Source organism: Lemur catta, chromosome 22 (assembly GCF_020740605.2).
Source record: "Lemur catta isolate mLemCat1 chromosome 22, mLemCat1.pri, whole genome shotgun sequence".
Classification (NCBI taxonomy): Eukaryota; Metazoa; Chordata; class Mammalia; order Primates; family Lemuridae; genus Lemur; species Lemur catta.
In genome coordinates this window covers 22,220,248-22,247,682 of record NC_059149.1, presented here as the reverse complement: position 1 = coordinate 22,247,682, position 27,435 = coordinate 22,220,248, and the positions used below count along the sequence as shown (strand labels likewise).

The 27,435-nt window shown below is 57.5% G+C and overlaps 2 protein-coding genes across 5 annotated transcripts in view; both read right to left on the bottom strand.

The window, feature by feature from the left end:
• BMP1 (bone morphogenetic protein 1) overlaps nt 1-21,922 on the bottom strand; it is a 37,560-nt gene extending 15,638 nt beyond the window's left edge. For 2 of the 4 annotated variants that reach the window (XM_045535424.1, XM_045535427.1), the window contains exons 1-9: nt 21,754-21,922; nt 14,529-14,642; nt 12,324-12,488; nt 11,982-12,099; nt 11,509-11,687; nt 10,784-10,889; nt 9,269-9,393; nt 8,638-8,753; nt 785-887 (exon numbers count right to left, since the gene is read on the bottom strand). In XM_045535424.1, the coding sequence (XP_045391380.1) occupies nt 785-887; nt 8,638-8,753; nt 9,269-9,393; nt 10,784-10,889; nt 11,509-11,687; nt 11,982-12,099; nt 12,324-12,488; nt 14,529-14,642; nt 21,754-21,907 (1,180 nt within the window). In that variant the 5' untranslated portion in view covers nt 21,908-21,922. Of the gene's footprint in view, nt 1-784; nt 888-8,637; nt 8,754-9,268; nt 9,394-10,783; nt 10,890-11,508; nt 11,725-11,981; nt 12,100-12,323; nt 12,489-14,528; nt 14,643-21,753 lie in introns of those variants that run through there. The other 2 variants (XM_045535425.1, XM_045535426.1) reach the window with 2 other exon arrangements.
• Nucleotides 21,923-22,783: 861 nt separating this feature from the next.
• SFTPC (surfactant protein C) lies at nt 22,784-25,586 on the bottom strand. Its single transcript, XM_045535421.1, has 6 exons — nt 25,381-25,586; nt 24,499-24,657; nt 24,032-24,154; nt 23,677-23,787; nt 23,165-23,315; nt 22,784-22,985 (listed from the first exon to the last, which is right to left on the bottom strand). Exons 1-5 carry the CDS (start codon nt 25,420-25,422, stop codon nt 23,175-23,177), a joined length of 576 nt encoding a protein of 191 aa, XP_045391377.1. The 5' UTR covers nt 25,423-25,586; the 3' UTR covers nt 22,784-22,985; nt 23,165-23,174.
• Nucleotides 25,587-27,435: the final 1,849 nt, after the last annotated feature.

Genomic DNA, 27,435 nt, shown 5'->3' with positions numbered 1-27,435 from the left:
GCAGCCCTGAGCCCCTTAGGGTCGTGTCCAGCTCAGAGGAGACTCACACGGCTCCTCAGGCTTCCTGCAGGTCCCTTCTGGGATCACCTGCCACCCTCTGCCCTAATTCTAGGTTCATTACAGCACCTTCTGTTCTGCAGTTTTGACCCATTTATTTCTCTCCCACTGACCAGCCCCCAACACCCCCCGCTACCAGGGATAAAGTAGCCCGGACAGGGCAGGTGGGGCCACCGTGCAGGCATGTGGCCCTCTGCAGTGAGCTAAGAGAAGGACTGGCAGATTTATAGCGAGTCTCTTTCTGAGCCAGGCTGCATGGTGGGCACCGACAGCCAGACCCTGCAGGCAGAGAAAACGGGGGCACCTCCAAAATCACCAGGGTGAGGAGAGCTTGGGGCCATGGAGGTACGCAGAACAGTCTCTGTGGCTCTCTCCAACAGCTCCTGTGAGTCCCTGCACCCGCAGAGTGACACCCACCCTCGGAGGGATGCCCGGAGGCCTGCACTGAGGACTCTGAGGTCTGGATCAGGGACGCGACTTGCTCAGAGTCACACAGCGAGTTAGAGAAGCCTACACCAGGACTCCTGGTCCCCCCCCAGGATGTTGCCGCTGGCCGAGGGTGGGGGGGGGAGGAGGAGGAGGAGAGCGGGGTGAGGGTAGTTCTTAGAAGGATGAGCCTCCGAGGAGGAGAAGGAGAATGGAGGAGGATGGAGGAGGAGGAGGAGGGCGGGGTGAGGGTAGTTCTTAGAAGGATGAGCCGTGGAGGAGGCAGGGTGGGGGGCCATACCTCGGAGGGGCGCCTTCCTCCAGAAGCCGTCTCTGACCTCCACGTAGTCGTACCAGCACAGGCGGCTGCGGTACAGGTCCATGGACGTGAAGTTCAGGATGATCTGGGGGCGAGGGGGCGGGAAGAGGGTCATGCTGCGCCCCACACTGGCCGGCCCCCCGCCAGCCCCACAGCCACTGCCCGCCCCATGCTAGGCGGGTCGCCGTGGTAAGAGTTAGCGGGTTCCGAAAAGGAGCTCCTGGCCCAGCCACGACATTCCTCCCCAGCCATCTGCCAGTTCCGGTCATTGTCCCCAGATGGCCCCAGCCCCGGCCAGTGCTCCTGGGAAGTGCAGGGCCTCTCTGCTCCCCTCACATGACATACGAGAGCCCGGGGGTCCCACAGCCCTGCTCCCCATCGCTTTGGCTCAAATGCCCAGCTCCAGCTCTCTGCGTTGTCAACTGAAATCCCGCAGATTTATGTAAGAGGGAACAAGTCTCCTCAGTGACAGGGAGGACCCAGGGCGGCACGAGGGCACTGGGACGTCTGAGATGGGAACGAGGGGTGCAGGAGGACAGGCCGGGTCCCCAGTCATCACATATTCACTGAGCACTGACTCGGGCAGGGGCCGTCTGACCGCTGCAGGGACACCAGAGCCGAATCCTGTCCTTGGGGAGCTTAGGATAAGGGAGGAGACACGCCCGTGAGAAATCTCAGACGCCAGTCACCCTGCCGCCGGGGCTGAACCTCAGCTCTGCACTCCCTGCTGGGAGTCCTCGGGCAAAGCACCCGACCTCCCTGACCTCAGCTGTATCTAAAATGGGGACAGAAGCCCCTACCCTGACACAGCACTTGCTGGGGACAGGCACTGTCTGTCCTAAGCGTCTCCTGTCATGCTCTCAGCACGTTGAGTGCTCACGTGACACTGCGGAACAGGTGACACCATGGTGAGGGCCAATTCTCCCCAGCAGATGGGCCTTTTAGAGGAGCGAGCGCACTTCCCGGGAGGGAAACCGCTTCCCTGGTGGTTTCCAGAGCGAACCCCAAAGCCTGCTGGGTATTCAGAGCTCCAACAAGCAGGGACTCCAAGGAAGTGTCTGTGGCGACCTGCGAGGTGTGCGCAGTGGACACCGGGTGGCTGAGGGGTCTCCCGTTCTGTGACAGTGGATTCCCGCTGGGGAAGGGGACAGGAGGTGCGCCTTTGGGGAGTTAGTGGCAGACAGAGGAGAGGCCAGAATGAACACATGCCAAGGTGGGCGCTAGCAGCTGCCGTCTACAGCCAGGCTCAGAGCTGTGGCCGGGCAGGGAAGAGCTCCCGGGTCCCAGCCACCCTGACGCCAGCCTGTCACAATGCCTGGGGACCCCCGCATCCACCCAGACGTCCTCCCCACGTCCTGGCTGCTCACTTCCGTGACCTCTTCTATCCACCTTTCTGTCCCCTCTCGGCCACACACCAATACTGTGCTCATGCTGGCTCCACTGGGAATCGTGCACCTGCCCTGTAGTCTCAATTTCTGTGATACTCTGTGATCAGAGTGATACTCTGAGATACAATGAAGTGAGATCGTGCTTTTGCAAAGTGTACTAGACGTTACTATCAATGACTGTTCATCATCATCTTTGAAAGTTATTATTCTTCTTAAAGTCCTGGCATTTGAAACACTTGAGTTTTCAAATCTGTTCCAGTTCTTCCTATGGAGCCAGTTGGATCACATCCCCCCTCTGCCCCAAAATCCTTTAATGCACATAGCCCAGAGTAAAATCCCAAGTCCTTACCATGCCCTTGAAGACCATTTGTCATCTGGCCCCATTATCTCTCCTCCTTGCCTACTTGGCTTGGGCCACATTGACCTAGCTGGTCCTCAAACACACCAAGCCTGTTCCTACCCCAGGGCCTTTGCACTTGCTGCCTGGAAGCTCTTCCCAGCTCCCTGCCTGGTGTGTCCCCTCACTTCTGGCCAGGTTCTGCGCCAGCATGAATGGGGCCTTCCCTGACCATCCCACATGAAGCAGTACCCACCCCCGCCACGGCTGGTTTCCTCCCTAACACTCACGGCCATCTGACCTACTGCACATTTACTTTATTTGTTTACTGTCTCTCCTCTACCCCTCACCAAAATGTAAGCCGGATGAGGACAGGGATTCTGTTTAATTTTCTGTGGAGTCCTCAGCACGTGGCATCTAGCAGGTGCTTAATTTCTTAAACAGAATTTTGCTTTTGGAAATCTACTCTACAGATATACTTTCCCAGGTGTATAAAGATGAACGTTTAAAGATATTTATTATAGCATTTTTATGATAATGAAAACTTAGAAAAACTTAAATCAAACATCCATCGATACAGACCTTCAGGGGGCAACTGAATTATTAAATTAAGGGAAACTAAGAGGGTGGAATTCTACTCGGCCATAGACATGACAGATAGAGCTACGTGAGCCGACGTGGAGAATGACCACGGTTCCTTGTTGAGCTCACATACATGTGCACCCCTAGAAGGCTCCGGAAAGACACACCAAAGTGTTACCAAGGCTTAGTCCCCTCTGACGAGTGGGATTTGGAGGAAGATTAAGGGGAGAATATTCACTTTTTACTTTATGCATTTCTAGATCGTTCAAATATTTTACAACGTACGTGTTATCCTTGTATCTAACGAACAACAAAAATACCTGTAAAAGAGCTGCTGGACGGAAGAGGACGCAGAGGGCTGAGACAGGCACTCGGCTCCTAAGCTCCCACCCTTTGCCACTATGCCGTGGGGGCCTGCCAACCAATTCTGCGCTGAGAACGAGCGCCCACTTTCCCTTCACCTTTGCAAGCAACCCTGGCTCTGCCCGGCGAGGAGGAATTCAGACCCACTGAAGAAGAAACCACGCCCAGCCGGCGGAGCCCCGAAGGGCCCCCCCAAGACCCCCTAAGACGCAGGGGGAACCGGCGGTCACTGTGCTCGGGAGGAAGATACCTGTGCTGGCGGTTGGGGCATCTCACGGGGAGGCACAGCAATGGCTATATTGAGACTGGAGGTGTCTAATTAAGAGCCGACGTCTGTCATGTGGACACAGCTGGGCTCTGGTGTCGGGGAAACTGCCCTTTGCCAGAGCAAACTTGGCCAGCTCCACCACTTCCTGGCTGGTGGCTTGGGGCCTGCGGCTCAGCTTCCTTGAGCCTCAATGTCTTTGTCTAAAAATGAGAGGTGATCAAAATGATGCCACTTGGGGAGCTGCGGGGGCTAGATGAAATACGGGGTGTAGAGTCTCCTGGCGTGCCCTGCGTGTGGGAAGTGTCGCATGCCAGCAGGGCCAGCGGAAAGGACACCTCGGGTCTCCTTCCAGGGCAGGAGCCACTCGGTGACTCACGTCTGCCTCCAGGCTGACCTTGCCACACGGTCTCAGGCCCGTTGTCGAACTCTGTGCCTTCCTTTCCTCATTTGCAAAAGAGGGTCATAATAAGGATATCTGCCACACAGGGCTTAGGGGAGTTAAATTAACGTGTGTAAAGTTTACATCAGCCCCTAATCACATGAGTGTAGTCTCGGGGGACCCCAAAGGCAGCTTTCGGAGGGGTCCCTCCTGCCTTGCATGGCGTGCCCACGACACGTGTAACTGTGCAAGATGAGATATAGCTGCCACTCACTCGTCTGGCCATGAGCTGAACTGGAAGCAACTGAAAAACAATCTCTCAGCTGCCAAAATAGATGTCAAAGTCCATCTGCCAACCCAGGTGGCTTTATTTAAGGTTTACTGTTGAAAGACCGTAGACTTTGGAGTCTGAATGTGGTTTTACTGCTGCTGCCCGTGTGCACTTGGGCAGATTTTCTCAAGTGCTTTGAGCCTCAACTGTCTCAGCTATACAGCGGGGGTAACAGCACCGAGGTTGTAAAATTGTTGTGGGGTGTGATGAGATCGTGCGTGAAAGATACCTAAGAACGGAGTGGCCACTATTATTCTATGGCAGCAGCCTCTCTGGACTTCTGACTCTGTGGGCCTTCAAGGTTTGTGCCATCTGGGATTTAACTCTACAGCTTCATGCAGGTTTTTACTTCATGGGTTTCTACAACCCTGCACTGAGCAATTTGGAATTGTTCTCCCTAGCCCACTTATTTCCCTGCAGCTCCAGGCAGGCGTCTGAAAAAGATGGGACTTTTCTGGGAATAGTGTAAGGAGAGGGCCTGAGGCACAGGGAGGCTCCGGGGCAAGGCCACGCGTCTGCCAGAGAGACTAGGGCCAGCCCATGTCAGCCAAGAACAGCAGAGAGGACACTGACCCTGACCGCACTGCCGTACCCCTGCCAGCTGAGTAAAACTCCTGAACAGGGGACAAAGCAACGCTGCGCGTGGCCCCATGCTCCTCGGGGATAGGGACTGTCGTGTGCACCTGGACAACCTCAGTGCCTGGCCCAGTGCCGGGCACACGGTGGGCACACGGGTTTGCTGAGGAGCACTAAAGTGACTGCTGAAGTGCAGCAGGGCGTCAGAACACACATGGTATTGCAATCATGGACTTTTGTGCCATCATCCGGTTCTATGTCATCTTGGGCAAGTTACCGAAATTTTCCAGGTCTGTTTTCTTACATGCAAAACAGGGATAACGTTGGTACCTGGCCTGAAATGTTGCTGTGCTAAATAAAAGATATAACACACACAAAGAATTTAACACGTGCCTGCTTGATTGTTTGCTGGATAATTGTTAGTTACTATTATTATTATTATTAATTTTTAGAGATAGGGTCTCACTCTGTCAGCCAGGCTGGAGAGCAGTGATGCCATCCTCTCTCACTGCAACCTCGAATTCCTGGGCTCAAGCAACCGTCCTAGCTCAGCCTCCTGAGTAGCTGGGATTACAGGTGCGCACTACTACACCCAGCTAATTTCTTAAAAATTTTCTGTAGAGATGGGGTCTTGGTATGTTGCCCAGGCTGATCTGGAACTCTTGGCCTCAAGTGATCCTCCCACTTTGGCCTCCCAAAATGCTAGGAGTACAGGCATGTTAGTTATTATTATTAATATTATCTGTGGGTGAGATTTCCAAAGGCTAGAGTCACGAGGACCCTCGGGAGAGGAAGGAAGGAAGACGAGAGGGCAAGGCCAGTAGAAAACAGCAAAAAGGATTGCAATTATTTTTTTTTAAGAGATGTGGGCTTGCTCTGCTGCCCAGGCTGGAGTGCAATGGCGCAATCACAGCTCACTGAAGCCTCCAACTCCTGGGCTCAAGTGATCCTCCCGCCTGGGCCTCTCAAAGTGCTGGAATTACAGGTGTGAGCCACCGCGCCCAGTCAGTATTGCAGTTTTTAAGTGAGATTAAGAACAAGAAGAACAAGGAGGGATGGGTTCACTTTTCAGGGAAGAAAGCAGAACATCAACTGAGAGAGATGACAGATCACTCAACTCAATAAAAATCTTGTCATACATGATAATGATTTCAAATTACAACAAATAGAAACGAGCATCATTTGGAAAGGAAATAGAAACTCAGTAACGTAGAAGGCGGAGAGTCAGTGAGCACCTCTTTAAATTGGCATTTGTCTCTGGGCTCACAAATGACATCAGACACAGTCAAATAACTTGCAGATGTGATCAGTGTGTGTCATCTTGAGAACTCAGAGCAAAAGCTTTCCCAGTCTTCAAAGGGCGTGTGTGTGTTGGGAAGGGGGTTAGGAATGGATTCTGGGAATTCCAAACCACTGAACTGAATGACGATCTCCAATTAGACAGATGGTCTGTGACCGTTTAGAAAAGAAACATTTGATTACTAGGAGCCAGTCTGGGTTCACTTGAAACAAGGCATGTCAAACAAATTTGTCTTCCTTTTGAAAAGGGATTTTATCAACTAGTGGAACCATGGATTTAATTTGGTAAGTGGTCCATCTTGCGTACTGGTCATTTATTAACCACTTCCTGGGCCAGAGAGAGAAAGATGACAAAGGTGTGGTCTCAGAACGAACACACCTCTCTGTCAACAGGCAGTGCTGTGGCTGAATGGCAATGACGTTAAGTGGCGTCACAGCTGGTGGAATAACTGTGCCCAAAGCCTGCAGATTAATGGATCAATGCCTGTTTGGAGGGGGGTCTTGGATCTGCTTTGGTGGGTGTGCAGTCCAATATTTTGATCAAAGACCAAGGATGAGGCTGGGTGTGCTGGCTCACACCTGTAATCTTAGCACTCTGGGAGGTGGGAGGATCGCTTGAGGTCAGGAGTTTGAGACCGGCCTGAGCAAGAGTGAGACCCGTCTCTACAAAAAGTTAGCTGGGCACGGTGGTGTGCACCTGTAGTCCCAGCTACTCAGGAGGCTAAAGCAGGAGGATCACTTGAGCCCAGGAGCTTGAGGTTGCTGTGAGCTATGATGACACCATGGCACTGTGATGGCACTCTAGCCCAGGTGACAGAGCGAGACTCTGTCTCAAAAAAAAAAAAACAAAGACCAGGATGAAGACCCAGAAGACGTGCTTATCAAACGAGCTGATGGCAGAGGTAAGAGGGCTGGCCACCGGGTGGAGGTAGGATTCTGATTCAAAATGATCTCATGAGAGATGTCGGAATGAACAATGCAACCAATAATAAAATCGAATTTAGCTTGAGCTGTGCTTAATACAGTAAGTACCATGTTCTAATCAAGGGAAATAAAGTCTCATAGCTCACTCTCAGGAACAATAAAAATACGAAGGACACGGAAGGTCCAGGGATGGTGGAGAGGCCCAGACTCCACGTGAAAAGCCTGTGGACAGATCTAAGAAGCCATGAGAATGGCCCTCCCACGTTAGAAGGGCTGACATGGGAAAAGGAGTTGAGTTATTCTGAATTGCTCTTGACGGAAGTACTGAGGCAAGTGGGAGGTTTCAGGGAGAAGAAGAGACTTTGTAACATTAAGAGCTGGCCAGAGAACAGAATGGAATATTCTGAAAGTAGTGAGCCCCCCGTCACCCTAGGTATTCAAACAGGGCTAATCAACCATGCAGTGGGAGACTGGACCAGACAGGTTCGGGGGCCCTCCCCGTGGTGCTCAGCATCCACCTTGCTTGCTGCCAATAAGTAACAGGCAGAGAAGGCTTCCTGGAGGAGGTGAGATCTGAACTAGACTATGAAAATGGAGACAGCTCTACCCTACTCCCATGGTTTGCCCAAAGCCGGCCCCATAGTGGCAGCAACTGTGAGAACCAGGAGCTTCCCACAGAACGTACACAGCAAGTGACAGGTAGAGGGAGGACAAAGGGGAGAGAGCCGGGCTCAGAAAATCAGGCCCACTTAGCCAAGACTGGGGGGTCCCGGCGTGCATAGGAGAAGGAGGGGTGGCAAGGAGACCGTCGGGATGATCCCACTGGAGGCATCTGCACCATTCCTTGACTGTGCCTTAACTGTCAGACCCCCGGCCCAAGCCCTGCGAAACAGGCGAAGGAGCCGAGAGCCTGGCCTGAGCAGCTCACCCAAGGCCACAGGGGCAAGGCTGGGACCCAACCCCATCCTGGGAGTGGTTCAAATCTCCCTCACTCCCTGTCAGCTGTGTGATCTGGGGCAAGTAACCTCCCTGTGCCTCAGTTTCCTCATCTGCACAGAGAAGACATGGGGTGGCTGTAAGAATTAAGAGGGGTGTTGTATAAAAAGCGCTGAGAAACGCGCTCAGGGAGGACTGGATGATCAAAGCAGACCTGCGCAATAAGCGTGCACGGAGCACTACGTACAAATCAGCCTTGATTTGCAAAGACCGGGGAGGGCTGTGGCTTGCCGGGCCCCTCCGCACCGCAGACCTGTGGGCTTAATGGGTTTGTGATAACCAGGTAGGTCACCAGCACCCAGGGCGACCCCCACTGCGGGAGGAGACACGCTCTCCTCCTCTCGGGGGTCCTGGCAGAGAAGAGGAGGCTCAGAGGCCCAGGACGGAGTTACCTTCTCCCCGGGTGTGACCGAGATGCGCCAGACGCAGTGCATGTGGGCGGAGTAGCCGTTGGGGTACTCGGGGGAGGAGAAGTTGCCTGTGCTGTCTTGCAGGGTCTCTCCACAGGCTGTCAAGGAAAGGGAGTGACAGGCAGCTGGCACAGGTGCTGCAGCCCCGCACCTTCTGCCTCCCCCACCCCTGAGCCCGGATATCCCCTGGGGGAGAGAAGAATGGCTGAAGGGGGGGGGTGGGCTGTCTGAGATGGTGCTGTCCCTTTAAGATCCACCCCCTTCTGCTCACATCCACGCACACACCACCCCACCTCCCGGCCTGGTGCTGCCAGGGTAACGATGCCCTGTTGTCAAGGCAACATGGGTTCCAGAGTTAAGGTCAAGCTCCTCTGGTGGGCCTCTGCGCCACTCCCTTCCCTGGAACTGCCCTGTTCTCCCCATTCTGTCCCCAAGCCCATCACGCTCGCTACTGGACCCTCAACAGCGGGTGGCTCAGCGTGTCACCACTCCTGATCCTAGCCCCAGTTTGGTTCCTGAACATGGACATGGTCCCTCCCTCGCCATTCTCTAAGATGGGCAGCTGTACCCTTCCCCAGGCCCTGCCCTCCGCCTGCCCCTTCCCTGCCCCAACCTGGGCACTTGTAGAGCTTGCGGGCCTGGGCAATGTCCCCTTTGCTGAGACGGGTCCTCTGGCCAATGGGCGGTTTCACCCCGTTCACCTCATACTTGGGGACAATGGTGTCCAGGAAGATGCCCCTGAGGAGGGAGAGGGGGAGAGAGAGAGAGTCTGAGGGTAGGTGGGCAAGGGCCGGGGTGGCGTGCCTGTCTGCACCCATAGGTGGCGACCCTGCCAGAGCCCAGACATTCCTCAGCAGGGTCAGGGACGGGTGGAGACATCTCACCCTGTCATTATGCTGCCCACTGACCAGCAGCCTCCCTGCTCCGTGGCAGCCACACCACGGAGCCGGGGGAGTCCCTGGAACACTTTGGGAGGTCGGGGACACAGGCCCAGGATGCTCTGGGGGCCCACTGGCCCAGCTTAGGCTGGTCCCAACACCAGCCCCAGGGGAGCTACGCGCCCCTAGCGGGTCACCTCTCCAACCCTGCCCAGCCCTCTGCTGCAGCCCCTGGTGCAATTCAGCCCTGGCTGAGCTCTCAGAATTGCCCATCCTGGGCCGGGTCCTCACCCTGCTGTCACAGGCTACATCTGATGGGACACAAAGGGTAGGTTCCACCAGACCAGACCCTGGGGACAGCCCCACCAGCCCCCAGCCCATCAGTGTCTCCTGTGCCCCCAGTTCCTGCTAAATCCTGGGTGTTTCCATCTGGGAGGGGCAGGAGGAGGGGAAGCAGGCCGCCCTCCCCTCCCCAGGGCCCCTGACTCACACCCAGCTGGGTGGAACACGGTGGGGGGTGGGGTGGGACTCGGTGGGTAAGGAGGGCTCCGTGGGTGTGGGCGTGGAGTGACCTCATCGCCCTGCCTTGGCCTCTGCTCCCGCAGGTCTGTGGCAGGAAGAGTGGATGTGGTGGGAGCACTGGGCGGGGGGGGCGCTGTCTGGGGCAGGCAGGGGATGAGGAAAGAGCCAGGCGTGGGAAAGACAGGCCAGCAGGGGAGGCTGCGCTTCCCACACTCCATGAGGAACAGCGAGGGGAGGGGAGGGGAGGCTGGGCCTCCACCCTGGGGAGCTCTGGCTGTGACTTCTGGGAACCCAGGCAGGGGGTAAGTAAGGAGGGTGTGCTTGGGAGCTGGGGATGGGACCAGGCTTTGTGAAATTAGCCAATTACAAAAAGGCAGCCCAATTAGCAAAGGATGCTCCCTCTGGGAACCCGGTTAGAAAAATGTACCCCCTGCAGCTGATACAGGCTGGGGCTGCCCCACACTGCCTGGCTCACAGGGCGGCGGGGCCTCAGCCTCCTCAGCTGGGGCCCCGGGTGCACACTGCAGCGGGCGAAGCACCTGGCCCTGCCGCAGACCCACCCGAGGAAGAGGACAGCAGGGTGGGCAGCACCCACGGACCCTCTGCTTGGGGGCTGCAGCCACCCAGAGGGCCACTCCAGTCCCCGGCCACTGCCCCTGCAGGGCGGGCTAGTACGAGCGGGAGGCAGAAGGACAGTCTGCACAGGGCAGAGGCCCAGCCCGCCTCACCTGGAGAATGTGTTCCGGGCGTAGTGCATGATGCTGTCAAAGTCGTAGGTCTCCCCCAGGGACTCCACCTCCTGGACCTCCATCTTCAGGAAGTTATACTCCTGCCCTGGGAAGATCGGGAGCAGGGTGTGGGGAGGGCGAGGGGCGGGGCTGCCTGGGCGTGGGGAGGGTCTCTAGAAGAGTCCTGTGCAGCACAGGGCCTGGGAATGGGGGGCGGAAGGCTCGGGGGAATATGGGAAGGAGGCACCCATTTCTAGAACCACAGCCAAGAGGGAGCAGTGAGGGGTGAGAGAGGGCAGAACAGGAAGGGAGGGGACAGGGACAGCGAGGAGAGATGAGAGAGGAAAACCCCTAGAGGACAGACCAGGGAGAAGCTGGGGACAGGAGGAATGACAGGTGTGAGGCAGCACCCAGGATGGGACATGTCCCCCTACGCCCCAGCCCCTGAGTCTGTCTGGCCATGATGTCCCAGTCCCTCAAAGGAGCTGCACAAGTGACATGAGGTCCTTGAGCTGCTCCCGGCCAGAGGGGGTGGCCCGGGGCTGGGCTCTGGATCCACCCCGGCTGTGGGCAGCACTGAGGGGCCCGGCCGGCTGGGAGGATGATACTGAGCTGACCCACGGTGATGGCTCGAAGGAGCAGTTCCCACTGCCACCAGGGGCCCTGGAGGTGGGGGCTGGGGCAGGAGCCACCCACTAAGGTGGGCCCCAAGGTGAGGTGCCTACCTGGCTGGATGTTCTCACGCACAATGGAGACATGGCGGTCCCGGTCGGGCCGTGTGTGTTCATGCCAGAAGCCAATGACGTGGCCCAGTTCGTGGACCACGATGCCAAACTTGTCACAGTTCTTGCCAATGGAGATGGCCTGGGGGCCCCCACCGCGGCGACCCACGTAGGAGCAGCACCTGGAGGGCGGGGCCAGCTCAGGGGGGCGGTCCCGAGCTGGGGGAGTGCATCCACTCAGGGGCCGGGCCAGGCTGCCGAGGGGGCAGGGGAGTGGAGGGGAGGGCAGGGCCCTGAGCACCGAATGCCCAGGCTATGTGCCTGAGCTCAGGGTCACATCCAGGGGCAGTTCCTGGGGAGATGCCCCACGGCAGGAGGGGATGGACGGACCCAGGGCTGTGCCCAGCTGGGGGCAGCGGCAGTGCCCTGGGTTGGGGAAATGGCCAAGGGTACGGTACCCGGGGTCCCCTGCTCACCCGCAGGGTCGATAAGTGAATACGATATAGCTGTCCTCATCGGTGCGCTCCAGGAAGGTGACACAGGTGTGCTTCTCCCAGTGCCTCATGGCCTGCCGGAAGACTGCCCTCTGGCTGCCTGCCAGGAGGAAGGAAGCCAGGCTGCCACAGTGCCCAGGTGGGCCCACTCCACCCACTGCTGAACAGCTGCAGCCGTTGTGAGAGCCGACTGTCCCGAAAGGAACTTGCGGACAGACAGGCTGAAGGTAGCACGCACGTCTCCGTGCCTGGCAGGGCTGCCCCAAGGCCAAGGCCAAGGCCTGGATGCAGGCCGTGCCCTGGGCCCCACAACAGCACGCTCACCTGTGAAGTTCCCCCCGATGACAAAGGGGATGACCCCATCGGGCCACACGCGCTCTGGTCTGGATGTCGCTGCCCGCCGGCTGCGGGACCTGCCTCTCCATCTCCCGCAGGTCTCCCTGGCGGGCTGCCCGCTAGCGCCCAGGCAGCTGGGGGAAGAAGAGTTTCCTGGAATTGAAAGAGGAAGGCCTGGGTAGCAAGTGCGTGGCGGGGAGGAGGGGGGAACAGCGTAACTGAGCTTCATTACTCATGGAGTGTGTGCTTGCAAATTTGCCTTCTCGCGAAAATGTATTTGCAACCCCAAAATCAATACTCCCGGGGCTTTCACAGTCGTCTGTGGATGTGCGCGGAGTGCCGAAAATTCTGAGTCACCCAACGTGCGTGTTCCGGCTGAGAAGGCGACGCTCTGCCTTCTCCTTTCAGCTCTCATACCGTAAACAAGCGTCGCTTTTTGAGGTCTAATTAGTGGCACATTTTTTGCATTTTCATGCTTTTTGTTGATGATTTTGCCATTTAAAACGGCCCCCAAGCGTAACGCTGAAGCGCCGTCTAGTGTTCTCCCGGGCAGGAAGGCTGTGATGTCCTTGCAGGGAAGACACGTGGGTTAGGGGAGCTGCTTTGAGGCATGAGTCATGGCGCGGTTGGCTGTGAGTTCGATGTTAATGAATCAGCTATATATTAAATAAGGTGTCTTTAGACAGAAACACACATAAATCAAGGTTATGCATTGAACAGCTGACAAAAATGTTGTGACCAGAGGCTCCCAGGAACCTAACCCTGTATGTCCCCTAGGAGCAATGGTTCAATGTTCCCTAATTTGGTGTTACAGGTGACTGCAAGGAATAACTATAAAGTTCTGTAATAACTATAAAGTTATTCTATAACTATTCATAACTACCACAAATAGCAAGCATTGACTGCAATTTCAAGAGAGAACAAAGGTGTACTCATTTCCTAGGAACTGTGGGGACTGAGGGGACCTGAGATTGGAGAAACATCCCTTCTCATCTAGTAAATCTTGATGTTTGCGGAGCACACAGAACTTCATGCCTTCTTCCAGGTTCCCAGATTCACCTTTGCCTTTGACAGTATTTCCATGGCACGTGGGCAAGTGTCATTATCTACATTTGACAGATGAGGAAGCTAAGGCCAAAGCTTTGCCTAGTGTCACCTGGTGCAGCTCTCCCCAGCGCCTACTGGTCCCAACTAAGGTCACATAAGTCTCACTTGTTACCAGGCTGCCAGGTCACCTTCCAGTGCCAGCTGCTCTCTGGGGTAGTTTGATCTTTACTCCACGGGTTGCCCTCATCCTGGCATCCTGGACGGAACGACTGCCTGGCACACCCTGCCCTTTGGGGACAGGAGAGCCACATGTGTGTCCTCAGGACCATGTCCTAACATCAGCATGGGCAGTGATGAGCCTTTACACTTCTGCAGAGCAGTGAGACCCAGCCCAGGCCTCTCTCCTGTGCCCTCATCCATGCACAAGTGCCATGTGGGCTGTTAGGTGCTCATGCCATGACCCAGGATAAGAAGGACCCACCCTGACCTTGAGGAGCTTTGAGTGCAGCTGGGGAGATGGACAATCATTTCCTACCAATCATTTCAACGTGGCGTGGTAAGTGCGACACGAACAGTGTCAGCACAGAGCAGAAAGCAAACAGAAAATGGAGGGACAGTCACATGGTGGGGGGGGGCAACTGGGGAAGATTCCTGAGAGCAGCTCCTGAGAGGGGCCTCGGAGGACGGTGGCAATAGGAGAAGCCGGGGGTTACGGTGCTGTGCGAAGCGTCCTGGATTTGGCGTGAGAGGCTTCGGTTCTAGCTCCAGCTCTGCCTCTGACCAGCTGTGGGATCATGGGCAGCTCATTTCCCTCTGTGAGTCTAGTTTGTGTACCTGTAACACAGGTGTTGTCCTGACACCCACCTCTGAAGGTGGCTGGAGAAAGTTGGGCCAGATAATACTTCTGAAAGGGCTTTGTACCCCGTAAGCAGAAAGAAAGTCAGTTCTCAGCTCCTGGGGTGTCTGCATGTACTACTCCTCTGGAGAAGGGATACAGATATCCCAGGGGAAGCCAAGCCCGCGTGCTGGGGTCAAGCTCACGGCCTCTGTCCTGGGAGGGCCTGGCTGGGAACTGGGAGGTTCCTTGTTTCTTCACGTCTGGAACCCATTTCTGGGACATGGAAGGCCGGCCTGAGCCCAGCATACCTGCAGCTTTGGAGGGAGACCTCCGGGCTGAGCGCTGTCTGAGACCCGCAGCCTGCTGCACCTGGAAGGCCCTCAAGTCCTCCTCGTCCAGGGCGATGTCCCCAAGAAAGGCAGCTAGAGAGAAAAACAGAGGCCGGAGCTAAGTTCGTGCTCCTACACAGCACTGGGTGCAGCAAGCTCGCACCCCAGCTCCCACAGCAACTTGGACCCTCAAATGCCATCTGAGGAAGGAGGAGGAGAGGGGTGGGGGAGGGGTCGGCTTTTAGACTCTCTTGGGAAACTCGAGTTCGCTTTTTAGTTAAAATCCCTACAAAGTTGATGCCTGGCCCCTACCAGGCTGTTAGCTCCACAAAGACCTAGTCATGTCATTTATGCCATCATTCTTTACCAAATATTCAGTTAGCACCTACTGTATGCCAGACACTATTCCAGTGATTAGCAAGACATAGGAGGTCCCTGCTTTTGGGGTGCTAACCTTCAGCGGTACACAGGTGAGCAAATACCGACCTAGAGACTTCCAGATAGCCCCGGAAGTGATGGAGAAAATCAAACGTGTGTTTTTAGGATGGTGTGTGGCTGTGTATTTTTTTTGTGGATGTGTCTGAGTGTCTATTTTTGTGTCTGTATATTTACAGTAGGGGTTCTAGAGCTTGCAGTGGTTGCTGGGGTAGGAATAGGGAGGCCTGAGTTATAAATCCAGCCTTCCCAGGGACTAGCAGTGTGGTCTCGGTTAAGTCATATATTTGGGGGCCTCAGTTTTCTCATCTGTGAAATGGAAGTTTGGTCTAGATGACTGCTGAAGTCTGTCCACATTCTGTTGATCCTGCCTAGGTGAGAGTGTGCCGAGCACGTGATGTTCACTCAGCAAATGCTGCTTCAATTAAATCAAGAGGAGGCTATGAAATAAAATGCCTAATATGCCTGTTTGCGGCAATAAAAATTGGAGCAGGTAGGTAGGTACCTTTGGGACACAGACTGGAAGCTTCCCAGCTCGGAGGAAAAGGTTGAACTGGGATCCCGGGGCATTGGGGGAAGCCTCCCAAGAAGCATTTCAATTTCAGGAGCTGGGGAGAGATGTTTCCAGAGACACGGCCTGAACAGTCTGTCTTCTTTTCAAGAAGTCTGGAGCAAGGGGAAGCAGAGGCCCTAGAACTGGCCACTCTGGAAGGCGCTCAGACGGGAGCTGCAAGCTGGGCTGGGCTGGGGGAGGCAGGAGGCCGGCCTGGGGGTGGGACCAGAGCAGCTTCCCTGCAGCTCCACCCACAGCGACATCTGCTTCTCATCCGGCGGGGCTACACAGGCCTGGCAGTTGCATTACGCGGATTGTTTTAACCTTGAGGCCTTCCGCACAGGTTTCTCCTCCCTGGTTGGCCCCACTGGGTGGACACACACATACTGACTTCATCACACACAGAATCAGATCTATGCGGTCGGTGCTCCTATAGACATATGGTGACACCCACACCCATGCCATCAAATGCAGAGCCACCAGAGTCAGAGACCCACATCCCTGCACACGCAAGCAGCCCCCAGCACTGCGCTATTCCAGGCGGAAGGCACTCGAGGGTGTTTGTTCGAATGAATGAAATACCATACTGATATTCTTCTGGTCTGCAAAAGCACGTCCAGAGACACAGCCTCACCCAGGCAGGATAAACAGAGTGTGGGAGAGACTTTGGCAGTCATCTAGACCAAACTTCCATTTTACAGATGAAAAAACTGAGGCCCCCAAATAAATACATGACTTAACCGAGACCACACTGCTAGTCCCTGGGAAAGCTGGATTTATAATTCAGGGCTCCCTATTCCTAGTCCAGCAACCACTGCACACTCTAGAACCCCTATTGTAAATACACAGACACAAAAATAGACACTCAGACACATCCACAAAAATAATACAGTCATACACCATCCTAAAAAACGCACATGCGCAAGCTCCAACACACAAAAACCAGCTGCAAGCTCTGAACCCATTAAGCCCATAATAGTAGCAATAATGACACCCTATGTAAATGTCTGTTGAAATTTATGTGGTGCTTTCCAATTGACAAAGTGCTGTCACATTAATGAGTTCTTTAATCCTGGCCCACCCACGACACACCCCGTAAGCCACACTCCACCCCATAGCTTTTGCCGAGGAGTGTCCCATTGCGAAGTCTCAGAGAGATAACCTCCTGGCTCCATCCCAGCCCCCCGCCCTGACTTTAGAGATCAGAGCCCTCCAAGAGGGGAAATGACTCGTCCAAGGTCAAATAAGCCAGGAGGTGGCCCAGAATCTCTTCTTCCCCATGAGAAAGCTTCTCCTGCTTAAAATGCCACCCTCAGAGGGTGGCCTTGGCTCAGCGACAGATGAGACAGTGACAGAGGACACTTTTCAGCTGACCTGCAAGAGTAGTCTTAGCAAGGATATGGGATGGGAGGTGGCCCTCAAGGGGGCAGCGGTGGATCCAGACGTGACAGTGTTCACACAGGAGTGCGTGTGCCACACGGACGCCCTTATGCTTTTGCACACTTTGCACCTTTGCACAGATGCTGCACCCCCAGGCTCCCACACCCACATGCATCATCATATACACGTGGGCTGGACACTTAGACTCATCCTTGCACACAGAGCAAAGGGAAAGGTCTCTGGAGTCGGACAGACCTGTCTTTGAATCCCAGCTTGGCTACAACTAGCTGACAAGCCATGTAAACTCTTCTAAATCTCAATTTGCTCCCACATAATGGAATCCCTAGGGTTACTGCATGAAGTAAGGCATATAGATGAAGCACCTCACATAGAACCTGGAGCGAGGTGAGCACCCACCAAACGGCCACTTCAATATCATCCCAACCCTGTACGCTCAAGGTCAGCTCTATACCCTCCCAGGGCACACTGGCTCACCCATTCTTGCCCCCCAGTTGGTTGAAACCCAAGTACAGAGGCTACAGGACTGTGCTGGCCTTTGGGTCCAGGGGTACCGTGGGACCAGGGCAGGGCCTGGGACTGGGCCTGGCTGCCAAGCAGAGCTCATCTGGAGCGGGTGCCCTGGGGTGGGAATGTCACGGCTGAAGAATGCGTGGGAACAGAGTGGGGGTGGGGAGAGAGGGGGTAGGGGCAGGAGAGCCTCATGGTCAGGAGCTGGGCCTCAGCGCCCTGAGCATTTGGGCTCCACTCTGGGGAACTCCAGGAACTTGGGTGCTGGAGCACCCAGGATGCCTCTCCCTATCCAAAGGAAGCCCTGGGGTCAGGGTCAGGGTAGCAGTTGTTTTCAACACAGGATCAAAAGTTTTAGTTTTGTTTTCTGGCTGTAAATCAGCCAGGAGCACTCATGGCTGCTCATGGCCAGGCCCGGAGCAGGAGAGGGGAGAAGGGAGAGAGGGGGGTCATATGCCTGGGCCCAGGGAGGAATCCTACTCCCCCACCCAGGCGCAGCGAGCATCCCCTGCTGCAGGGGAAGGGAGAAGAGCCCCAAGGCCATGTGTGCAGGGCAGACACATATCCCACCACACAAATGCCAGCTTCTAGCTGGGGGAGGACACACCCAGGCCCCCACAAACACGAGAATGGACTTAACCACCTGTGTACATGTATGCAGAGGTGCATGTTTACACTCATGCTTACATGTACTCAGGAGGACCCACGTGCACAGGTGAACGGACTTGCCCATGAGGCAGGGACACACTGGACGACTGGTGTGCACTTTTCACAGGCCACAGCCCTCCAAGGAGAAGGGCATCCTTAGAAATGGACAGGGGGGAAGGGGGAGAGAGAAAGAAAGAAAGAGAGAGACAGAGAGGGAGGGAGGGAGAGGGAGAGATTAGCCGAGTCCCCTGGGCATCCTTAGGAGGTCCTTAGTGGCCTGCGGAGTGGGGCATTCTATGCCCTCCCCCCTCCCCCAATATCTTCTCCCCAAAATGTCTGGAGAAACTAGAATTCTTAACAGTCCCTTCTTCCTGGTGAATCTCACTGGCCCCTCCATCTGAAGCCCGGGGAGACTATCTCTTTTCCTCCTCCCTTGGGGCACCTAAATGAGAAGGTGACTCAGGGAGCAGGGGTAGGTGGGTGGGGTGACTCATCCAGCTGTCTGGAGGGGGAATGTGGTCTGGGAAGAGGAGAGATTCTCAACCCCCGGAGCCCATACCCTACTCCTCTGAGGCCCCCTGAAGTCCAAACCTGGGTTACGAGTCCTCCAGGAGGGGGAGGGAGATGCAGGCTGGGGAGCCCCTGCCCCACTTCACCTCCCACAGACTCGGGGCTGCTGGCTGAGGTCCAGGTGGTCACTGGCGCGGGGTCACTCAGGGTCAGGCCCCGTGGGTGTCTTTGCTTATGTGATCAACTGTGTCCCAATTCCTGCCTCCAGGATCTCTGCTGGGGGTCCTTGGCCAGTCACCTGAGGCAGCCAAATGGTGCTGGGAATCTTGCAGAAGGACCCCCTTCGAGGTTTGGCATGCCAACACACAGGAAATCAGGGCTGCTTCAAAATCTCCCCAGGCAAGGGCTAGCGGGCTTGGGGGAACCAGCTCTGAACACACAAACAGACCAGTGTGGCTTCCTGCCCAGGGTTCTGGTCTCGCCCAGAAGGTCCGGGAACCTCTCCAGGATATCAAGGGTCTTAATTCTGCCCTTACTACAACAGTCACCGTAACTAGGACAGTCACAGTCAGAGGTGACTTCAAATGAAGGGGCTTGGCTATCCTTGGGACAACCTGAGAGATCACAGGTAAGTGAGGGGAGTCAAAGGAGCTTGCATTCCTGGTCCTCGGGGTGGGTGGAGGAGGAGGAAGAGGAGAGAGCTGGGGACAGCCAAGCAAGCGGAAGTCAGCATGCAGCAGCCGCATCCAAAGGAAGCAGAGGCCAGCACGCCTGCCACCGTCACCTCTTGCACCTGGAGGTCAAGGCTGCACAGGGGACAAAAAGCAAAGCGAGAAAGGAGAAGGTGACACAGAGAGAGAAGCTGGGACACATGGGGTGGTGGGGGTGAGTGCCTGGGAAGGCGTATCTGAGCTTCCTCCAGAGGTGCTCAGCGGGTCTGGGGCATCGGTCACACCCAAGAGGGGGCCTGATCTGACCTGAGGCCTGGCCTGGCGCCCCCAAGCCTTGCTTCACCCTGATGGAGTGCTTTCTCCAGAGCCCTTGTTTGAGGCTCCAACTCAGCCGGCCCCACCCTAGCATGAAATCTGAGACTGGGGGTAGAGCCCTCAGCCTCTTGCTGTTCTGAAAATCAGTCCCATTTCCAACTAGAAGGGAGGACATCAGTGTGGCTTCTACCCATGCTTTAGGGCGTTGCTCCAGCCCGACCTCCACCATGAAGACTCCGAAAACTATCCCAGCCTGCTGTGATCACCTTTCTCTGCCACCACCAGGCCGCAGAGGGGCGAGAGCCTCCCTGAGCCTTCAGCGCCCTAGCCTCCGATGTGGCACTTGACACAGCTGGGTTTTTGCTGTTGGGTGTGTCCGAATGTCTCAGTTTCCTACTAGACCATAAGCTCCTCGGGGGCAGGGCCCTGGCTTGCACGTCTCCGTAACCCCTGCAACATCCAGCCCGGGACCCGGCCCATCTTGGTCATTCAGGGGATCAGCTGAATGGGTAAGAGAGATAAGGACAGGCCCAGGGAGACACCACCAAGCCCATGTCCCTTAAAAAAGTAAATAGATAAAGTGAGAGTCCGAGGCACAGAAAACAGGGGTAGGCAGCCAACGTTTATTTAGTGCTGACTGTGTGTTCAGCGCCAGTAAGTGTTTAAAGTATGTTCTAATATTTAATCCTTGCCACCAACTCTATGGAGACATGTATTATCAGTTCCATTTTAAAGGTGCGAAAGCTAAAGTTCAGACATGGTAATTACCACTCCCGAGGTGGCACAGCTAATGAGTTGTGGGCCAGCACTGAGAGCCAGGTCTGCCGGCCTCCAAACCCAAACTCTGTCCACTCAGCCTCACGCCCACGCCAAGCACCCGGTGAGAAAGATGACAGCGAGTCTTGGTTGACGCTAGCCCAGCAGGCATGGAGGGGGAAGGGCCAAGGGATGTGGCTTTGCTGTCCGTCCACTGGACGGGGCTCCTGCTCCTGCCTGGGATCCATCCACCCAGGAGGGGTGTGAGGACATGGAAAGTCCCTGAATGGGGTCCCCAGGGCCAGGACCAGAGCGACCTGCCCTCCAGCCCCTGGTGGCCAACATGCAGGCAGTCCGGTTCTAGGACCCATGCCACTGGCCCTGGCCCTGGCTAGTTGGAGACAGGCTGAGTCAGAAGCAAGAAGTCGAGGAAAAGTTCTGGTATCTTGTCCCCTGAGTGTCCCAGGCAGCCTGCTCGGGGTCATCTGGTCAAGCAAAAGACTCGAGTGCCTGGCCATCTGGTCACTCCAGGGGCAGGACCCTTCTGGGCTCAGCAGGGGTGAAGGGGTTACACAGGGTCTTCAGAGACAAAGGGCGGACACACACACACACACACACACACACACACTCACTCACTCCCCCCCCCCCCCCCCCCGGGCCCTGACCTCAGCTAATTAGCTTCTGGTGTCTGTGGAGCGAGAGAGCTGACATACAACACCTGAGTTCTCTTTGTGTTTCCCCTCTTTCCACCCCAACTTGGCCTTGGCAGGGGCTTCCTGGCACTTAGGAGCAAAGGTGGTTCCCCTCCTGGGCTGGCTTCTCTAACTTTGACAGCTGTCTCCTGGGTCCCAGAAAGCTACCGCTGCCCGTCCGGGGATACGCAGGGAATCCCCCGAAAAACTTTCCTCTTCCACTTGGGCTGGGCTGGGGCCCAGGAGACCTGCTCCTTGGAGATGCAGGCCGCCCAGCCCCAGGCCAGACAGATGTGCAGCCCCAGGGCAGCTGGGACAGACAGACAGGCTGGAAAACACCAGTGTTTTGGAGCGGAGAGATGGGGTAGAAGGGAAAAGCGCGCACACACACACACACACACACACACACACAGTTTGGCCAGAAAAGTTTCCTGCACAAGGGAGAGCCCCCTCGCCGGCTGGTCTCTCTCTGGGGACCCAGGGAGATTTCCCCAGGAATCTTCTCCCAAGATAAGGCAGCGGCGGCAGCTTCCACAAACAGCAGCAAAACTTCAGTCTGAAAAGTCCCCCGAACTCCCTCCTCCCTCTCCCCCTCGTTCTTTTGTTCCCACTGCACTGCCAACCGGGCAGCTCCCGGCTTCCCACACCGGACTGTCCTCCCCCAACCCCGAACCCCGCGCGCGGCCCGCGCCTCCCCGCCGGCCCGGGGCGCTCACCCGCCTTGCAGGGGTCTTTGTAGTTGAGGGGCTCCGGCTCGTCCTCGTCGCCCAGGTCGTAGCTGTAGTCGGCCAAGTCGAGCGGGCGGCCGGGACGCGCGAGCAGCAGCAGGCAGAGCAGCAGCGGCAGCGGCGGGCGGGCCACGCCGGGCATGCTGGCGGGCGCGGCGGCGGCGGCGGCGGGTCGCGCCCGGACGCGGGAGCTGGCGGCGGGGAAGCGAGGCCCGGAGGCAGGGCAGGGCGCTGCCCTCGGCCCGCTGGCTGGCTCGCGCTCGTCCCGCGCCCCGGCCTCTTCCCCTTCCCTCGCTCGCCGCCCTCCTTCCTGTCTCCCGCCCCCCGCTCGGCGCTCGCCCTGCGCCGCGGCCGGCTCCGCTCCCTTCCCTTCTTTTTCTCTTTCTTTCTTTCTCGCCCTCCCTCCCTCTCCTCCTTCTCCCCCCCTCCTCCCCCCCCTTTTAGGGAAATGAGCTCGCTGGAGGGCGGGTTTTCGCCCGAGCTCAGCCCCCCTCGGGGCCGGGACTGTGCTGGGCCGCGCCGGGCCGCGCGCCAGCCGGGGCGGGGACGGCGAGGAGCCGCGCGGGCCGGGGAGGGGGCGCGGGCCCCCGGGGTGCCGGGCCGGCGGCGCTCCCGCCAGGGGCCCTCTAGCGGCGGCTTCCCCCGCGGGCGCCCGGCCGAGCCCCCTCCCGCGGCGGGACACGCTGTCAGGTCGCGCGCGCCGCCTCTGCCTCTCGGTCCCTCGGTGTCCCACCGCGGCTCCCCGCCTGCGTCTCTCTGTCTCTCCCCCTTCTCGACCCTCGCTGTCTCCCTCGCTCTCTGTCTCTCCCCCTCCTTCGGAGACACCACTGGAGGGCGCCGACAGCCCGCGGATGCGCCCTGCTGCCCCCTCTCCCACGCCGGGGTGGACCGAATCCCCCAGTGCTGGGGACAGCGGGAGAACCCCTGTCCCTCCCCTTTCCGGGGCCCTACCCTTCCCCCGAGCCGCCCCCGCCAAGAGCAGGACTGCACGCGTGTCGGAAAAATACAAGTACGACCCTTTGTTTTTTAATCAGGCTGCTTTATTTTGTGGCAGGAGTCCCCTGGCCCATAGGAGCCACCTCTGCTCGCTCCCATCCTCTCCCCAAGCTCCCGTTTCTCCAGGGCCAGTCCCCGTGCTGTGGGCAGGAGCAGCTTCCTGCCCGTCTGCAAAAGACCCTTTGCTGGGGGATCTTTCCTGTCCCCTTGGGGCTTCCAAGACCCTGTGAAGCACAGGAACATTGTGCAGCATGTGAAGGGGAGGGGTCTGCGAGCCTTCCCTCCCCTGAGCTCCCTGGGTGACTCGCTTCAGTGGGTCCCTCAGCGCCCAGTCAGCAGATGTGGCAGGTGGCCCCAGCCCTCTTCGCTGTGCTTAGGTGCCCTGGTGGTCACACCTGCTCACCTGAGGAGTCCTAGGTGTAGTAGAGAGGCACCTCGCCACACAGGGTGCGCATGGCAATGCCCAGGAAGGCCAGGTCTCCTCCAGGGGACCCAGGGTTTGCGTGCTGCCCCTCGTCTTTGTCCAGCTTAGAGGTGGGCGCTGCAGGCTTGGCCTGCAAAGAGCACCTCATTTGGAGTCAGGAACTGAGTTTCTGTCTCACCTGCAGTGCTTATTGTGGGACCTCAAGCACATCAGGCTACCTCTCCGAGCCTCAGTTTTCCCACCAACAAAGAGGGGGCTGTGCTGGAGTCAGAAGCCCCCCACGGGGGTGGGCTCAGCTGAGGCGAGCAGCTCAGCAGGGGGCAGGTCTGGGAAGGGGCAGGGAAGGTGGGTGCAGGTGGGTACAGAGGGGGCACTCACCTGGCAGCCCCCAAGGAGCAGCGCTCTACAGGCGACAAATAACCATGAGCTCAGACGCTCCTCCCAGCAGCCCTGGGAGGGAGACAGCCCACTCCTTTCACCCACACACCCACCTGGAAGCTCTGGAATTTTCTAGTGAGAGCCTCAAGACTGGGGATGCTCTCCGGAGCCATCTTCATGATGTAGCAGTAGGTTCCCGGGGCCGGCTTGTAGGCTATCAGGAGCTGGGCACGGAACACTGGAGTTCACCCAGGAGGCCCCTGCCTTGCCCACTCCCTAACCCGGGTCCTTAGCCAGATCCCTCTAGGTTGCGCATGGGAGTCATGTTAGAATCTGGGGTTCAGGTCCCCCGGGAGAGCAAAAGGACTAAGGGAGGGGGACAGATGGAACTGGCCCAGCTGGGTGGCTCTAGCGAAGTCTTGTCATCGATCCCCCAGCCTCAGTGTCAGGAGGTCCGGGCATACCCACCTGCTGGTAGTCGTACACTACAAGGCCAGTGGTGCCGATGGAGAAGGTGGCAGTGGTACCCGCATGCTCGCTCAGGGCCAGGCGTTGCTTGGCTTCCGGTGCCCCGATGCTCATCTCTAGGACCTGGGGAAGGGCATCGAGCCCCCTGGCCTTATTCTTTCCCCACTCAGCCTTTGGTACCCATGTCCACCCTCAGTCCCCTGCTCAAATGCAGTCCCTTCTTTCCTGAGAGCTCAGGTAGGCTGAGTGGAACCAGGTGCTGGAAGGAACCGGCTGTCACACTGTGGGCTAGGGCTGGGTGGAGAAAGCCAGGCCAGCTTGCCACCCTGCTTCTGCCTCTGTCCTCCCAGCTGTGCACTTGCCTCCTCCACTCTGCCCCCCTCAGACAGCTTCCTATCTGCCCAGCCCACCCAGGCCCTCTGTCCGGCATCCCATACCCGCTGCCCACCCCACCCAGGCCGGCTCACCATCTCGGTGTGTTTCTGGCTCATGTGGAGACCCATGAGCAGGGCCCCTACAATCACCACGACGACAAGGACCACCACCACGACCACTATGAGAAGGCGTTTGATGTTCACAGGGCAGCAGGGGATACGGAACCGGCCCTGGGGGGCTGCAGAGTAGTCCTGACGTGGTGGGGTAGGGGACAGGCATGAGTCATGAGGATGTCCCCTCCTTTCCCTGCACAAGCTGGATCACCCCCCACCCCCTACTACGGCTGGACAGCCAACGCCCAGGAGGGCTAAGGAGATCAGAGAAGGCTTCTTGGAGGAGGTGGCTTGGATTCCAACAAACCCTTGGATGGTTAGAAGCAAGGTCTAGTTTGGAGGAACCGAAGAGAGTCTGTTTCACTTGTATCATCTCCTGCAGCTCCCCCCGACCCCTGGCACCCCAGCCACGGCCAGCTCCTCTCCGTTCCCCAAATGACCCAGGCTCTCTCACACACCCACACCTTCATAGAAACCGCCCCTTCCTCCTGGACCGCCTTCCCCCTTCTCCACCTGCTCAGCTCCTGCTTATCCTTCTGCCTGCAGCTCACATGTCATTTTCTCTGTGAAGCTCCCTGTTCCCTTCCACGTGTTTAGTGGCTCCTTACTCAGGGCTCTCTGCAGCCTGAGCCCCCCATGGTGGCTCTCAGCCCCTTATATGTAGCTTCCCATGGGACTCTGTCTTGGTGGTCTTGGTGTCCCCGTCCTAACTAGGCACAGCCCTAGGTTAGTTGAGTGAATGAATATGGTTGAGGAAACAGGCCCCAGGAGGATGGAGAAGGCAGAGACCACCACATACACACGCATATACACACGCACATGCACACACACGCACACAGACACACACAAGTCCACGCTCACCGGCGGGCTCTCCATCAAGACCTCTTTGCTGCCCACATCCATCCTGCTGCAGGTGCTCTCCTCTCCTCTTCTCCCAGCTGTGACCAGCCTCTTATATGTGTCCGTAGGGAGAGGGAACAGAGGTGGAGGATGGGGGCCCCTGTCTGCCAGCCAAGCCCTTGGCTTTGAAGCCTGTTTGTTCCTGGCCCTCCAGAGCCAAGGCCCTGATAAGCCAGCTGCAAGAACCCCCGAGGGCCCTTGGCCCCCGCACATGAGTCCTCTTGGCCCCAGCAAGAACGTACCTGGGTGAGCTGAGCAAACTTGCCCTGGGGCCACCTGCACCTCTCACCGTGGGTGTCTTCCTGGCGTGTCTGCCTTCCTTGCTGGCACCTGCCCCTGCGGCCCTGTGGCTTTCCTTGTCCTTCTGCCAGCCTGAACCTCTTAGGCAGCCAAGGGTCTGGCTGTGACAGTTCCTAGCAGAATTGCCCCAAAGCTTAGGATGAGCTCCTGGAGGGGGGCTGAGGAGGCAGAGCCTGTGGGCCCAGAGCGGGCTCTGCTGAGGGCAGGGGGTGCTTTGACCTCAGTTTGGAGGCCTCATAAGTGTGCATTTCCCTGGGAGGGCCGGATTCCCACATGGAGTACGCTTTACCTCGCCTCGCCTGTTCCCACACATCTGGTACCAGCCTCAGCCTTGCCCCTGGTCAGTCTTTTCCTAATTCTGGAAACTCTGTCCGCGCTGGTGGTAAACTCTTACTCATGTGCGATGTTTCATGCTTTGCCCTGGGCTTGTCTGCAAGCTGGAAGCTCCCGATGGCAGATTCCATGCTTCACGCTGCTTTCTTGTTCCCGGACGGCCTCGCACAGGGCTGGGTGTGGGCCCTGGCGGGCTCCCAACCTTCCCGCCCTTGAATCAGCCCACTGGCCCATAGGTCCAGCACCCGCCCCCTGCACTCCCCTTTTCATATCCTCTCATCCTATATCTGCCGGAGAATGTGACTCACCCAAACGCGATCCACTTTGGGGGACTTTCTTGTCCCCCCTCTTTCCCACCGCTTTCCCCAAAGCCATCTCAGTTGGGTATTGCATTGTATGATACTTGTTGGGCAGGTCATCTCTAATGTCCCTTCACCTCTAAACTCTTGTGCCTGTGTCAGTCAGAGCCCACTCTGGGCCTGGCTCCCTACCAGGCCACCCAATTCTTGTCCCTGGCCCTGGGCTCACTCCCACCTGGGCTCTGCCCTTTGATCATGAGCTGACCCCCACTCTCCAGCCCCGGCATGCTCTCCTGTCCCCACAAGGACCCCCTCTCCAGCTGGAGGGCCTTGGTCTCAAGGTTGCACAACAGCATGGCATCCGCACTGAGAGCCCCTGGGAAGGGCAGGGGAGGAGAGAGGGAAGGAAGTGTTTGCTCCCACCACCCTCCTTGGGGGGGTGGGTCAGCTGCCCCTTTAAATATTTGCCTAAGCCTTCAGCAGTGAGAGGGTCCCAGGACAGTGAAAGAAGAGGAGGGGTGCGGAGTGGGGGAGAGGGGAGCAGGCAGAAGTGTCCTCTCAGCTCGGCCTCAGCTGTGTGCAGGTGCCAGATGTAGGCGACAGCCCGCCTGCAGTGCCCCCCCAGGGTCCCCCCGCCTGCCCCCGTCGTCCTGGCAACATTGGGATTGATTGGCTGACTCACGCGTCCTGGGCCCCAGCCAGACAGGCAGCAGGCCAGAGGGAGAGCCAAGAACTGCAGGCATCTCGGGGTCCCTGTGGGCATCTCGGGGGGCCGCGTTGCCCAGCCGTGGGGCTTGTTCTGAGCAGGTGATGTGGGTAGGGCTTCCCATCCTCGCTGGGTGCCGGGAAAGGGGTCTCTTTCCTCAACAGAAGCCTCTGCTCTCCCCGGTCCTCAGTCTCCCTGCCTGCTGCCCTCGGGACAGCTCGCAGGCTTCCTGGCTTCTGTTTTTGCCTGCTTGGGGGCTGGGGAAGGGCACCGCGCCTTCAAGTTCCATAATGACGTTCAGATGCTCGCGCCAACCTGGTGGAGGCCGTGGGCTCCGTGGAGGCGGAGGGAGGGAGGGCCCTTGAGCTGGCCATGCCC

What these genes read in the sequence shown, in the direction of transcription:
- SFTPC (XM_045535421.1), bottom strand. Translation starts at nt 25,422, where the DNA reads ATGGATGTGGGCAGCAAAGAGGTCTTGATGGAGAGCCCGCCG. An exon ending in TCTTGATGGAGAGCCCGCCG is followed by an intron (nt 24,658 to 25,380) that starts GTGAGCGTGGAC and finishes CCACCACGTCAG; the next exon opens with GACTACTCTGCAGCCCCCCA. An exon ending in GAAAATTCCAGAGCTTCCAG is followed by an intron (nt 23,316 to 23,676) that starts GTGGGTGTGTGG and finishes TGCTCTTTGCAG; the next exon opens with GCCAAGCCTGCAGCGCCCAC.